The sequence below is a fragment of the Urocitellus parryii genome, chromosome 10, assembly GCF_045843805.1.
Source record: "Urocitellus parryii isolate mUroPar1 chromosome 10, mUroPar1.hap1, whole genome shotgun sequence".
Taxonomy (NCBI): Eukaryota; Metazoa; Chordata; class Mammalia; order Rodentia; family Sciuridae; genus Urocitellus; species Urocitellus parryii.
Genome location: NC_135540.1, coordinates 84,302,376 through 84,317,505, shown reverse-complemented (window position 1 = coordinate 84,317,505; position 15,130 = coordinate 84,302,376). Strand labels below are relative to the sequence as shown.

General features: G+C 38.0%; 1 protein-coding gene across 2 annotated transcripts in view; it reads left to right on the top strand.

The window, feature by feature from the left end:
• Ccng2 (cyclin G2) overlaps nucleotides 1–12,479 on the top strand; it is a 66,079-nt gene extending 53,600 nt beyond the window's left edge. Inside the window, exons 1-8 of one of the 2 annotated variants that reach the window (XM_026403164.2) lie at nucleotides 3,598–3,901; nucleotides 4,909–5,046; nucleotides 5,657–5,794; nucleotides 7,035–7,285; nucleotides 7,612–7,690; nucleotides 7,787–7,885; nucleotides 9,985–10,190; nucleotides 11,112–12,479. In XM_026403164.2, the coding sequence (XP_026258949.1) occupies nucleotides 4,909–5,046; nucleotides 5,657–5,794; nucleotides 7,035–7,285; nucleotides 7,612–7,690; nucleotides 7,787–7,885; nucleotides 9,985–10,190; nucleotides 11,112–11,235 (1,035 nt within the window). In that variant the 5' untranslated portion in view covers nucleotides 3,598–3,901 and the 3' untranslated portion in view covers nucleotides 11,236–12,479. Of the gene's footprint in view, nucleotides 1–3,597; nucleotides 3,902–4,908; nucleotides 5,047–5,656; nucleotides 5,795–7,034; nucleotides 7,286–7,611; nucleotides 7,691–7,786; nucleotides 7,886–9,984; nucleotides 10,191–11,111 lie in introns of those variants that run through there. The other variant, XM_026403165.2, reaches the window with a different exon arrangement.
• The last annotated feature ends 2,651 nt before the right edge of the window (nucleotides 12,480–15,130 follow it).

Sequence of the window (15,130 nt, the reverse complement as noted above, 5' to 3'; positions counted from 1 at the left end):
AGATTCTTTCCTTTTAGGGTTGCTTTCCACCAGATTTCTTTGCTGAAGTTAGGGCTAATCCTTTCTTTTCTCCCCTTCCAGAAGTCACAGAGTTGTGAAAAATCCTAACAGCTTAGATGGGTAACAAGCAAAAAGCTTTCACATAGGTTTGTACTTAATTGTTACAAATGAAGTAGACATAATTACCCATTTTTCCCTTTCCCTTAGAAGGCTGAGGTTCAGAACAATGCAAATTATTCAAGGTGCTATCTCTGGTAAGTAGGAAGCTCAAACTTAAAAGTCATTCTGATCCAACCATGAACACTTTTGCCCTACTGTGTTTATAAACAAGGGTACATTTAGGGACCTTGTTTCATTATTTATTTTTTGAATCCCTGAGGCCTAGTATCATGCCTAGCACTTACTGTGTATTCGTTATATGTCTGTTGCATTAAAAGCTAGGTTCTGCTGTCATAGACCATCATTTCTGAAGAGGAAGATGTTATCTAGGAAATTGCGGGAATTTTGATTCCTTGCACAGTTCAGAGATGTCTGAATATAAATCATTTAGGGAAGGGTGCAGCAGCCCCTTGGGCACGCCCTATTTTCTTTTCAAGGCAGACTGTTAAGAGTGAGTTGGTTTGAAGGACACACCTCACAAGTCAAATTTGCTGAATGCAGGTATTGTTTCTCTGTGGGTGCCCCATGCTTATTTCCTGTTTTGTTCCCACCTTCTAGTTTCAGTTTCAGATGTCATTGAGGACAATCAGCTCTGTGTCAAGCCTTCATGGGGTTACTGGGGGGCAAAGTATCACCCAAACCTACCGTATCCCTATCACTATTCTATATCAGACCAAGTATCTTAAAATAAATTCCTTCAAAATCCTTCTTGGGGGCAGCCAGATTTCTGATTTCCTGATTTTTGTAAAGACGCACACTGCAGGAAGTTGTGGGAATTTTGCTGCACACTGCAGGAAAGCCACTCTTAATAACTGCTCAGAAAAGGATAAAAAATAGCTAATATGTAAAGTCTGATTAGAGTAGAGGAATGTTTTTTTAATAAGTAGTACTGACAGCCTAAAACACTAAGTAAGCTAAGGTGATAAGGACAAAAAAAGTCTGGAGAAAGGCTGTCCCAACTTTCCTCCTCATTAGAGATATTAATTTGTAAAAAACGATTCAATGTACTAAGTTAAAAATATATATAAACAACAACAAAATCATTAGAGAAAACCTATACAATTTCCCCCTCCCTCCAGATTATTAACATTGTTAAATAATAGGAGGCGTGTTGAAGGACGGAAAAAAATAAAGATGATGCAACTCATGGACGATTTTTAAAAAATGATGTTTTCCTTCACTTTTAAAGAGAAAAGTGGACTAATAGGATAAAGGGCTCCGTGTTGGACAACTTGATTATCTTTTTCTTGTGCTGAGCTAAGCCAGCTATACAAAGAGCAGGAAATTTAAAACCATTTACAAACTTCTTGTTTTACTCTTAGAGAACTGTTCACATCATTCAAGAGGCCGCCTGGAAAAAAAGGTACATAAAATACCATTTATAAAATATAATATATGTTTTGCATAACTTATACCATTTAATGGTCTAAACAAAGGATCTAGAAATTTCTAGATTCCTTCCTTCTTATAATTGTTATTTTAAAAATTGTCTATCACATAATTTTACATTTCCTATTTCATATCATTCAGTTTATATCTTGTGTTCCTTGTCTACCTTTGTCTTCTTACTCAAAAAAAATAAAAAGTCCTCAGTGTCCTTCACATTTTGGCCACAAACTCTCTCTCTTCTCCCACGGTATATGTTTTTGTACAGCTGCTTCTATCTCTGGACCGTTTCCTGAGCCTCTGTGTTCTCTGTATGAGAGATGTAATCGATAGTCTAATCTTGGATCTATTCTCCAAATTAGTTCATGTCTCTGTTTAAGTTTATTAGCATGGATTTCTGGCCAAAAAAACTATGTCAAATAAGAATTTAAATAAGGTTTAAATAATTAGAGAAGCATTGAATAAAATTATGTAGTAGTGTGCTAGTTTTACATCATTTTCTAAAAATTGCAACAAGGGTACACCTCCACAAATAAAAGGATAATTCTTTGGGCTCCCTTCCTCCAGTGTTTTAGTTGCAGTTAACATAAAAAGGGACCTATTTCCTTAGCTGCTTTGGAAAGAAGAAAGCTGATGTTAAAGCTATGTTATGTGCCTTCCCATTTTTCACAAGTAACATAATAATTCACAGAAAACATACAGAGGAGCAGAAAGGAGAAACTGTTTTTCAGGGGTTGATTATTTAGATTAGAACTCATGAATGTGCTATTTACGGGTTTTCAAGTTTGGCAGGAGACAAGGATTGAGGAGGCAGAAAGGAACTATAAATGTTCCAGGGTTGTCTCTTACATCTCCTGAACATATTCCGTGTGAAAGTTTCTCCAGCCTAAGGCACCTAGTTGGTTTGCTTTTTGCCCCGCCTCGGGAGAGGTGTCCACCTTAATAACTATACTAATTATAATGGACAATAAATGGTACTTTATAGGCTACTGAGGACCAAGCAGCTCTAGAAGCCTTCATTAAAACAACAGCACAACCACAATCTCTGGAGGAATACTATTATAGTGATTAGATGTTTAGGTGCCCTCATCATGTGCAGTTTTTATTGAAAAAAACTTCCTTTGAACTTTTTTTTTTTTAATTATAGAAAAACTTCAAGGTACAGAAGGTAGAAAGAATAAGAATGCAATCTGTATCGCCGAGCTTCAACAGCTTTCCATTTTTTGTCCATCTTGTTCATCTATCTCCGTTTTTTTTCCCCCCTCCTGGGTCAGAAAAATTTTAAATAAATACCAAAACATGATGGCATTTTAAAGACCCTAAAAATGTTACAGTAACTTGATTGGTTATTGCAAAATAGCTCTGGACAAAATAAGAAACTTTAAAAAAAAGAAAAAAAACCCACAAGACTTCCCCCTGGCAGAAGTGGTTGTCACAAAGACTGTCTAGCATGGTGTATCTCCCTGGACAGGTGGAGGTGCCCTGGAGAAAAGACACAGACCTCGAGGCAGGTAACTGAATGCCATCGAAGACACCTAATCTGAGCATGCGCACCCATACCTCAGAGTTGCTAAGGCCAGGAGGAAGATAGAGGTGCAGGATACAGCGAGAGCCAATCAGAGGGCACAAAAACTAATCAGTTAGCCAATCCAGATTCAAAAGTGAATCAGGTCCTCCGCATTCTGCTCACCCCACCCGTATCCAATCAGAGACGCGGCTACTTTGGGCGGACTTTTCAAAACAGGGGAAACAAAACAAATCGGGGACCTTTAAAAGGTGTGATGCGACCAGAAATGATCTCCTTCCGCCTCTCATCCAGCTCACTGCCCTTTCCTCCTTTCAATTGTGAAATGAGACGGATGCCGAGATTCCACCCACGGCCTTTGTAACTGGGCGGGGGCTGGCTAGGTACAGCCTAGGAGAGCTGTGGAGGCCCAGAGAGACACTGGACACTGTGGCTTAGAGGCGGGACTCTTTTTCAAAGTCTGTGGAGGAAGTGAAGGATTCCTCCGCGGAGAGTCACGTGCCCCGCCCCCTTGGGGGCGTCGAAAACTCAAAACAAAAACAAGGGCTTTGCTGGGGCCTCGCTGAGGCTAAGGTGGTGCAGGTAGAGGCACCGGCAGTGAGGGGTCAGCGTTGTGCCCAGAGCTGGGTGGGCGCTGGAGGGAGCAGGATGAAGACAGGGCTGTAAGGCCGAGGCTGCCGTGGCAGGAGGGAAGGCTGGGATGTCGGCCCCGGGGCACCGCTGAGGCGGCAGGTCCCAGACCTCGGAGACGGAGACGGTCCGGCGCCCCCACCGCACCCGGTACACTCTGAAGTGCAAAGCCAGGGGCCGTGGAGGCGCACCTTTGGCACGGTGAGTGGGCCTCCTGGGATTGCTCTGGGTTTCTTTGTTCCTAAGAGATTGCAGTGGGGATGGGGGAGGGTGATTAGAGACTTCTGGTTGCTGCCCACCCTTCATCCCCCCGGGAACAGCCCGGGTCCTGCCCTTTGCTCCAGCCCCTGGGAGTTGCGGCAGTCAGTGTTGGTGGGGTGGATGAAGGGGGCAGCAAGGCTAAAAGCAGTTCTCTGCTTCGGCATCCCCACCTCCTTTTGTCACGGGGACTTGCTTGGGTGGTGCTTCCAGGATTGACAGCCCCAGAGCTCCGCACAGTTGCGGAACCCGAGGGTGAGTGGATTCACTGGTGATGTTCCGGTGTGGGCAGACTGAAGCTCTGTATCTCGACCCCAGCCCAGCGGGCCACGCCCCCTCTCGGATTGGGGTGTCCGGCACTTGGGGTACTTAAGTAATTGGCGCTGCGGAAGCGGATAGGGAAATCTTGGAGGCTGGGCTTTAAGGAGGGGGGTCTTTGGTGCTGGGATCCCCAGGCTGGGCGGGGCTGGAGAGTCTCCTCCCTCCGGTTCTTTGTTCAGTCGCGAGACTTTTTCTCCCCTCCTTCCTATTGTGCAATACCCCACCTCCAGAACCCTGGAGCTTCCCCGGCTCCCTGCTTGGTCCCTACAGTCCCCGTGCAGTCCCCTGGACAGAAATCCTCTATGCACAGCTTTAGGTGGGGTAGATAGGCAGACCCTAGGGACACTGCCAACCCGCAGACAGTTTCCTGTTTGTGAAGCGCCTCAGCTGGGGCTGGCTGGTTTGGCCCAGCGCTGGCCAGCGGACGTGACCACAAGCCCTTCCCCTGCCACACCTCCTTGGCGGTCAGGGAGGTTCTGGCAGATTGGTCCCCTCACCACCATTTCCTTCCAGGGGTGTGCTGGGGCGCCCCTCGTTGGAGGTATTGCCATCATTTTTTTTCTGCCTTACTTCACGGTCCCCGCACCCCCAAGTTACATATTTAACCTTATGTGGTGTCTTTGCTACAGATGAAGGATTTGGGGGCAGAGTACTTGGCAGATCGTGAAGGAGTTCAGCTCCTTGGATTGTTGAGTTTCTATCTGGAACAAGAGCAGAGATTCCAACCTCGAGAGAAAGGGCTGAGCTTGATTGAGGCTACCCCAGAGGTAAGTTTGCAGAAGGGAGGACTTGCTCAAGTAGCTAATGGGGATTGGAGAAGGTGATCCCGCCTCCAATTGAATGAAGACTTAGGCCAGCAAAAGACCAAAATTGGTCTTCCTGGAGTACTAAGAAAAACCTTAATACTGTACAGGATCGTGTTTTTGTTTCTTAGCAAGAAAGGAAGTAATACCAAGTATAGAGAAGTTCAGATGTTAGTTTCCCCAGCCTGCTTCTTCTGAGTGTGAGACTTAGAGAATTGAGCAGTTCATTTTCTACCCTCTGCCTATGAAATATTTATAGAATCTTAGCTGATTTTAGAAAAACAAAAACAAGCAAGGAAACATTTATTCTAAGGGAACTGAATTATACTGTATTTGCTGTTGCCCTCAGGAGTGTGGCAAAAGTTCAGGTTATGTTGAATTGCTGAAGTTCTTTTATGATGTGTTTTTTTAAATTAGTGTTTTACATCTTACATCTGATGAAGCTTTATTAACCACTCTTTCCCTCTGTGTTGTTGAAAGTTAAAGGGAAAGGATACCTTATTCTTTGAATCTGTGCATCATTTATATAGTTTTAAGAATATAATTAACTTTGGCTCTTGTTTTTTTATTGTAGAATGATAATACTCTGTGTTCAAGATTGAGAAATGCCAAAGTAGAAGATTTAAGGAGTTTAACTAACTTTTTTGGATCTTGCACTGAAACGTTTGTTCTAGCTGTCAATATTTTGGACAGATTCTTAGCTCTTATGAAGGTATTTAATCATTTCTGTAATTACATCCTATTAATACCTTTTCTATGTCCAGAGCCTAGCACAAAGGGTTCAGTAAATATTTATTAAGTGAACGTAACAGAAGTCTATTATACATATACATTTATAATAAGAATTGTGATTGTTAGTGCCAATGCCAGATCAAGAGACTTTAAGTGTATATTGTTTCTTATACTAGGTTTTGCTGTACCTCTTAAATACTTTTTCTTGGAAAATGTGACAAAAAGAAGGCTTTTTTCAGTACTCAATATAAATATGTATACAGTTCTCAAAAGAAGTTTTCATTTTCACCACAGTTCTATTAGAGCCTAGATGCTTATAATTCCAAAACACAACAAATGAAGTAGACACCCTTCCCTGTGATACTTTTGAAAGTGAGCCACAGTCATTAACAATCACTAGCAACTGTTAGAAAAATGTGGTAATTCTCCTGCCAGTAGGATTGCTCTCAGCTGCTAGGTCAGTTTTCAGGGCACTGGAAAGAAAAGGACAGCCATCTGTCCATTGCATCTTTTATACATGTCCCACATGCTGCACAAACTGATGTAATATTTCTCTTGGGTAAAATAATGTAGAAGTATGGAATAGTTCTTAAAGATTTTTTTGCATAAAAAGTTGTAGAAAGTATTGTTTTTATATCTGAAGAAATAGCAGGTTTTCTTTTTTTAACGTTGAAAAGCTCAATTTTTTTGAGGGAGATTTTATTTTAGATTTACAAAATTTAAAAGATTACAGAGTATTACTCAGTGCTAGAAATCTAACTTTTCGCTGCATTGTGTTTTTTCCCCTTGCATTTAAATATTTTAAGTGTTCAAAAAAACCTTATTTATTTACTTTTTTAAACTGGATTTTGATTTTACTGGTGCTAGGGATGGAGATTGAAACCAGGGCACTCTGCCACTGAGCTACATCCCAGCCCTTTGTTATTTTCAGACAGGGTCTCGCTAAGTTGCTGAGACTGGCATTGAACTTGCCATCCTCCTGCCTTTCCCTCCTGAGTCACTGGGATTACAGGCATGTGCCACCATGCCAGGCCTAAAAACAAATGCTAAGAAGTTCTAAAATGTAAAAATGATTATAATTGTGGGTAAAGGCAAGTGTATATGAGAAGCAGCTGGATTGTGTTCTCTTTTAAGAGTAGGGGCATGATTACTATATATTTTTAAGTATCTGCTATACTTAAAGTGACAGTTAAAAGAATTCTTTTGTTTTTGTTTTCCAGGTGAAACCTAAACATTTATCTTGCATTGGAGTCTGTTGTTTTCTGCTGGCTGCTAGAATAGTTGAAGAAGAATGCAATATTCCGTCCATTCATGATGTAATCCGGATTAGTCAGTGTAAATGTACTGCTTCTGACATAAAACGGATGGAAAAAATAATTTCAGAAAAATTGCACTATGAATTGGAAGCTACTACTGCCTTAAACTTTTTGCACTTATATCATACTATTATACTCTGTCATATATCAGAAAGGTTAGTGGGATTAATAATGAAAGTTTTGTTCTTTGAGCATTGCTGTAACAGTAAAATATTAGTGTGCCAGTTTTCAACTTGTTCTCTTTTTGGTTTTTGATTCTGAGGATGTGGCTCAGTGGTTAAGTGCTGTTGAGTTTTGGGGACTTATTAAGTTGCTTAGGGCCTCATTAAATTGCTGAAGCTGTCCTTGAACTTGGGATGCTCCTGCTTCAACCTTCCAGTTCTCTGGGATTACAGGCATGCAGCACCACACCCAGATCAACTTGCACTTTTAATAGGAAGTTCTTAAAATAATTTAAGACTTTGACATTTGTATTTTATAGGAAAGAAATACTGAGCCTTGACAAACTAGAAGCTCAGCTGAAAGCTTGCAACTGCCGACTTGTCTTTTCCAAAGCAAAAGTAAGTATTTCTTACATGTCTCATAGTTTCTATTTTTAATTTTAAAAAATAAATTTAATTTTTTTCTTTTTTCTTTCTCTTTTTATCTTTTGATAGCCATCTATATTAGCTTTGTGCCTTCTCAATTTGGAAGTAGAAACTTTGAAATCCGTTGAATTACTGGAAATTCTCCTGCTTGTTAAAAAGCATTCCAAGGTAAATATCTTAAGTCCAAGGTTTTTTTTTTTCCTGATATTTCATTTTTCCCCCTGTGGTATCTTAAATATTAAGTAATATAGTATGGGGTTCTTAATTTTTATATTCATTTTTTTCTTATATATCAAGTATAAATACAGCTTTGGATATTAAAGCTAGATGGGAGTTTGATCAGTTAGTCTAGCACTGTGTTTGCTTGCAGGTGTCCTTTCTGTAGTATCATGTCAGAGGCTAATAAAGCTGTATATATTGCCACATGCACATTGTTTTAAAATGTATACTAGGAAGTAGACTTAATATGTGCATTAATAGAATAGGATGGCATTCCTTCTCATCTGTAGGGCTGAATCATTTCATTAGTAGCATTACCAAATTAACATCAGCATTCTCTTTTTAAGCCTCTTAGGCAGGCCATCCCAGTGTTTTTGCAGTCAAAAAGAGGGGTAAGGCAAAAATAAGCACAGTTTGTTTTTATAAATTAATAGTCTAGTTGAGGAAACAAATCATGAGATAGTGTATTCTGTTGTTTATTATCATGTTTCAATGCAGATAATAGTGAATATAGGAATGTTTGGGGGTTGTTAGCCAAGATATATGGCAGACCAGGAGAGGAGCCTGGTGAGTGCTAAGAAATTCTTGAAGAGTGAAGGTTTGCACAATAAAAGCTTATATTTAAGAAATTAGTAGACTGTTAGAAGATGGGTTTGGAAAGTCATTTTAGGGTAGGCTTGCAGGTAGACTGAGTGATAGCCACTGCAGGAATAAGAAAATCAAACACAAGCAATAGTTTTCAGAGCCAAGCATGGAAATGAGGCAAGGAATTGTGAATGACCAAGATTTGGACCTAGAATGGAGAGAATATTGGCATAATTCAAAGAAACTTGGAAGAAGTTAATTTGTGATGAAAGAAGTATGATTTCTGATGCTTGCATACCCAGGCATGCATGTGTTTGGCAGCCTGGAATAAAAACTCAGAAGATAAATTGTGGTTAAAAGATTTACTTTGGGAATTTTCCATGAAGAAGTGATAGTTGAAACCTAAAGAAACTTAGGGAGCTTCTTTGAAGCTCTAGGGTTTTCAATATTGCCCTTTTTTCCCCTTAGGACCCAAGCAAGATAGAGAGGTACATCCAGACAAGTAAGAGCATGGTCAGGTTGGAAAGAGGTTTTTAAGAAGGAGGTGGCCAAAAGTATTGAATTTTGATGAGAAGTTTAGTATAATGAAAATTGAAGGAAGTCATTGATGTCTTAGAGGTGATGTTAATAGAGTAGTGAGAAAGGATTGGTTGAAGCCAGATTATAGGAGGCTTAACATGTGACTGAATCTAGTGGAAATGGAGGCCAAGATGATACAAAAACCTTCTGCTTGTGGTGGAAGGGCATGTGGTGTGAAACATTTTGTTGGTAACTTCTAGGCTTTTTAATCATAATTTTACAGTTTTCATCTGAACTTATTAATGGTGATATATGGAGGCATCATCAGTGAAAATTGATTCCATGAAATAAACTGGGCATTACCCAGTGGTGAAGGAACTTTGTTTTTTTTTTTTTTTTTTTGGGGGGGGGGTCTTCTTTCATATTGGTAACTTCTCCTTTAGTTTATATCTGGTGTCACAATATAAATGTATATTATTAGCAACCTATACAGTGTCTTGTTATAGAAACAACATTGATTTCTATAGCAATGTTTATGTAACAAAAGGAATGTTAATTTTTTTTGCATGGGACTAGTAAAGAATATACTTGTGGGGGAAAGAAAAGTATAATATATTTGATAGTTGATTTATTAAAAGACAGTATTTTTAAGTCAGTGTGTTAGAGTAGGCAAACCTTTCTATGTATTGAATGCTATGTAAATTATAGTGCTCTTCCTGTAAAATTGGTTCCCAAATTTTGATCGCATTTAAATTATCTAGGGGACTTAAAAATCTCTTGACACCCAGGTTATACTCTATATCAAATTATAATATTTGGGGATGGAACCTGCCATCACTTTTTTTTTTTTTTAAACTGATTACCTGATAATTCCAAGCGCAGGGTTTGGGAACCAGTGCTATGACCTCTTCATTAAAATATATATATATTTTTTTTCCTCCCAGATTAATGACACCGAGTTCTTCTATTGGAGGGAGCTAGTATCTAAATGTTTAGCTGAATATTCTTCTCCTGAATGTTGCAAACCAGATCTTAAGAAGTTAGTTTGGATTGTTTCAAGGCGCACAGCTCAGAACCTCCACAATAGCTACTACAGTGTTCCCGAGTTGCCAACAATCCCAGAGAGGGGTTGTTTTGATGAAAGTGAAAGGTAAGCAGGTATCTTGGCTAATTAGACTTCCACACACTATAACTAATTTTTATTGAAAAAGAGCTGTGGATTACTGCAACATAAGGCATCAGAAAAAGGTCCTACTCTTATTGCATAATTTCTTCAGAAGAAAAAAATTAACCAGCAGTTTCATTAAAATAATAATAATTTATAAGCCTCCCCTTAAAAAAAAAGGTTGTTTTTGTCTCTGTCTCCTGCTCTTTGAAATATAGATCAGTTAAAACAAATAACAGTATTCTAGGCTTTTTAATGTTCAAATGAATTTCTAATATGATGCTATGAGGAAGAGACTGAGGGGTAGGTGACTGGAAAATAAAGGGGCCAAGTTCTACAGATATTTTTTCAGTTTTGCCAAATGTCATTTTCTTTTTTAGAATTAATCATTTTTGTAAAGTGAATATTTAATAAACTTGATTGTTTTATGCTACAGAGATAAAAAGACTGGAATTTTCATTTTTGTAGCTTGTTGGTTTCTTGCTTTGATACTTGGAGATGATTAGTGATGATTATTGATACTAGAAGGACATTTAAATAGACTATGGAATAGAACATATGTTGTCTTTAGTTTGCATTTCTTGGATTTAAAACACTTAGAATTCTTTAAATAGTTAATGCAAGAGTTGTTATTTGGAATAAGAATATTAGTTTGGCAAGTAGTAATTTGTGTAAATCTCTTAAAAATTTTCTAATGAGATTACAATAAACTTCACCCTAGGAGATCCTTACAAGTCAAATTCGGCTCTGTATTATAAAGAATAACGTTTGTATACAAAGTCCTAAGACTAGAGATATTCATATAGACTACAGCATATAGACAGACTACAGTTTAGTTCTTTTTCCTGTAAAGCATCTGTGTATTTTAAGTAACGATCCACTCTTTTTGTCTCTTTTTCCCTTTAGTGAGGACTCTTGTGAAGATATGAGTTGTGGAGAAGAGAGTCTCAGCAGTTCTCCACCCAGTGACCAAGAGTGCACCTTCTTTTTCGATTTCAAAGTGGCACAGACACTGTGTTTTCCATCTTAACTGATTGTTCTGTGTCAGAGTTTAAAATATGTCTACCAGTTTTAAAGCAATAAATGGGGGAGTAGGTGGTTTTCTGGTCCAGCCCCCATGTAGGCAGGAATTACATGGACTAGAATACCTACCTTCTATTTATTATTCAGATCAGATCTGGCCTATTTTCATATTTAAATCCTAAGCCATCAAATGGGTTAGTGCCTCTTAAATAATTAACAATACTTTAGACATTGGCACTTTATTTTTGTTGTTGGTCTTTAGCTATTTGGGACAGGAAGGAAGGTGCTGATACCTTTAATTTGGTACTTTTCAAGAAGATTTTTAAAGTTGACTAGTGTTGCTTAAGCTTTTTTATAAAGCCTTCAGGTGTCTTTATTTAACAGATTGGGAGTGTGCAAGTGCTTCCTTAGCAGGGACAATGGTTAATCTTTTCATGGTTTATCTTAGATTTTCTTCTCTCATTCTCAGAACAGAGACTACACAGTATTCTTAAATGTCAAACATTTTCTGTTGCTTTTTAAGTGACCATTGTACTATTTGATGCAGATCCTATAAACTTAGGAATTGTTAACATTTCTGTGAATTTTAGTATATAATGTCTTTAATTGAGGTTTCTGCTAAAGCAGAAATAATTGTTAAGCTAGAGTTGTTAGATAGTTGAATCCTTAATGCCTAAGTATTGTCAGACTATAGTATTATTTTAATGTTATTAAAAAATCCATAATCTGCTAGTTTTGCATGTACCTGTATGAAAGCAGTACAGGAAGTTAAACAGAACTAGGTTAACTATGGAATTGATAAATGTTGATTTAGAAGCACATTTTATCTCATTTTCTTATATTAAAAAGTCTGCATGATCACATTTTATTTCATTTGTAATTCACATTTCAAAAATAATGTGTTAGTATATGGGTGCCAAGATTTTAATATGAAGTAAAAAGAACTCCAGTGTTTGTAGTATTATAGTTTTAAGCAAATCTGCTGTGATCCAGCTGTAAGGATGGGGATATATAAAAACTCTGTACACCTAAGATTTTGTACAGAGAATTTTTAACTTTATAAAACTGTATATGAAAATGTAAATCTTTAATATTGTACATAAAATACTGTATTTTTTTACCTTGTGTGTGTGATAGTCTAGTCATTGCATGTAAATATAATTTATTATGTTTTGGTGTTATAATCAGACATGGATGACTTACTTTTTTACTGGTAAGTCAACATCCATTGGATGTTTTCTGAAGTGGATCTTTTTGAAGTGATAATAGATTATAATTCAATAAAAATATCATTGAATTTTTGTTTGCAATCATATCCTAATTTTTAATCTTTTGGTAAAAGTACTTGCTGAATTTCAATGAGGAGGCTTGAAGTGCCTCTACTGTCAGCCTTCTAACTGGCTACCAAAAGTCCTTTGGGTAATAGCTCCTTACCACAGTTTTGTTCTGCCTTGAATGTACCCAAAGTGAATCTGTCACTTGAGGATTGACTTCTCTCTGGGGTGGATTCATAGTAAAGTAAGCTCTCAGAGACTGGGAATTAACCTGAATGCCTATTAAATTACGGTGAAGGGCAACCGGAATGCCCAGGTTGGCAGGTCAGTACAATCTCTGACAAATCAAATTCTAATTACAATGTTGCTTAGTGAATAAGCATGGATGGAGTCCTGCTGGCTACTGGCTGTTTGGATCTTTACGTCTCAGGTTGTTTCACAAGTGGTGATTTTTTTTTTGTAGAAGTTCCCCCATCTAGTTTGATTTTGTAGACATCATTTTCTGTGTTGGTTAAAAATCAGAGTATGCTGAATATGGTTTTCATGTAAGACCACTTCTTCCTTGGAGATAAAGCTGTATTTTCCTACCCTTCAGTGGAGAATCTTCTTGAGGATGATTTTCTGAGTAATTTTGGCACATAATGAACAAAATATTCTGCATTCAGATTTTGGTTCTTTGAGATGTAAAAGTTATTTGTGACTTTCCAAATCTTAGGACCCTCTTCAGTTCCTCTAGGGTTGTATTGCTTCTTGTAGATGTTCCTTCTGAGTAAGTTGGATATGATTTCATTTGTATCCTTTTCTGATTTTAAGTATATTATGTTTAAACTTCTTTACTGAGCTCCCAAACCTGTTTATTTACAACTGCCATTCTACTTGGAAATTTCTGATCACTCCTAAACCTGCTCTTCCTGTATGTCTATCTCAGTGAATAAGAGTTCTATCTATTCAAGTCAGAAACTAAGGTGATATCTTCATCTCTTCTGCCTGTTTACTGAAGGGTCACCAGCCTCTTATCATTTATGTGATTTTCTTAATGCTGTTTCTCTCTCTTTACTTGGTCTCTTTTTCTGTCCCTGGTTCAGACCTGCCTTCTTACTAAGAGTTATTGCAATATGTTAGTGATTTTTCATTTGAGGCTTATTGCATATCTCTTCATTGCTACCTGTACATACTGTTAAATATGTAAAATTGACCTGAAAAGTTGTTTAATAGGTTTTCTGATTGGGCCCTATCTTATGACATATAAGTCTCTTTCTAATGTACACTTGTTTTTGGCTTGTTTCTCCATACCATTTCCTATAGCTTAAAAATTTGTGTTAAGAAAACTGACAGCTATGTGGAAGACGGACTGGAGTAGGTGTGTGTGCTTTGCCGTTTCTGTTGTGCATGGTGAAGTATTATGCCAGGGCCCTTGGTCTCTACCCATCTGACACTGCTTCTGCTCTTCCCTGTAGGAAGTTGAGATTAGACAAACAATTTGCTTTAATTACCTGTCACACTCAGAGTTGATACTATTACAAAGGCATTGTTTGCACACTTCTTATGGTGATTTTAACCATTTGCGATCTAAGATCTGCCTTTGTCTTCAATTCTTTGAGCATTTTAACATTATGTTCCAATATGGCATGTCTTGCTTACCTCTCATCCCCCCACCACAAATGCAAATTATTAATTTAGTTAGGTAATCCACTTAGATTTTTATATGTGATAAAACAATGTACGTTGCAATTGCAATTTTTGAACTCAGTTTTCCTAATTATTTAGTACCAGAATTATAAAAAATTTATATTCATTTGTGTTTAGCCAGTCATATTATATCATAGGTAGTTTCCCAAGTTGGCAGCAAGTGAGTCTTCAGTACAAGCTGCTGGAATACAAGCTGCTGGAATACAAGCTGCTCTTTTTATCAAATTAGGGGAGTCTATTTCCCTTGAAGTTTGGCCTTATGATTGGCTTTGCCTACTAAAGTGCGGTGGAAGACATTCAGTGTATATCTACACCTAGGTTTTAAGAGTATGGCAGTTACCTTTTTAATCCCTCTTGGAAGCCAGCTACCATGTTGCAAAAGAGCTCTGGCTCTTGGGAAGACATGGAGAGTGGGTCTTGAGGATGAGAGACCATCTGGGATGATCTGAGCTCCCAGGTGAATACCAATGTCTACTCCCTGTGGTATACATCGTAGAGGAATCACCCGCTGATCCCAATCAGCCTACAGACAAAAATAATAAGTCTTTTTTTTTTTTAAAGTCACTAGATTTTGGGGTGGTTTGTTACACAGCAAGAGTTTGTTATTTATGGTCAATTGGTGATTATCTCTGGAGAGATTATAGGTGTTTTTTAAATTATGCTTATCTGTAGTTTCCTATTTTTTTAAATGGATTTGAATTACTGGCATATTAAAAGAATAAAGAATGAACTTTAAAAAACACATGATAGCTTTCCTTTCATGAAAATTTTTAATGATGTCTTGCTATTCCTTAGCATCTAGTTCAAACTCCTTACTATGAAAAGACCCTCTAGCTGGCTCTGTTTCCTTCTCAGCCTCACTATATTTTAGCTCCTTCCACTTATGGCTGATTTCATTCACTTCAGTGAGTTCATGCACACTATTTCCTCTGGCTGGAA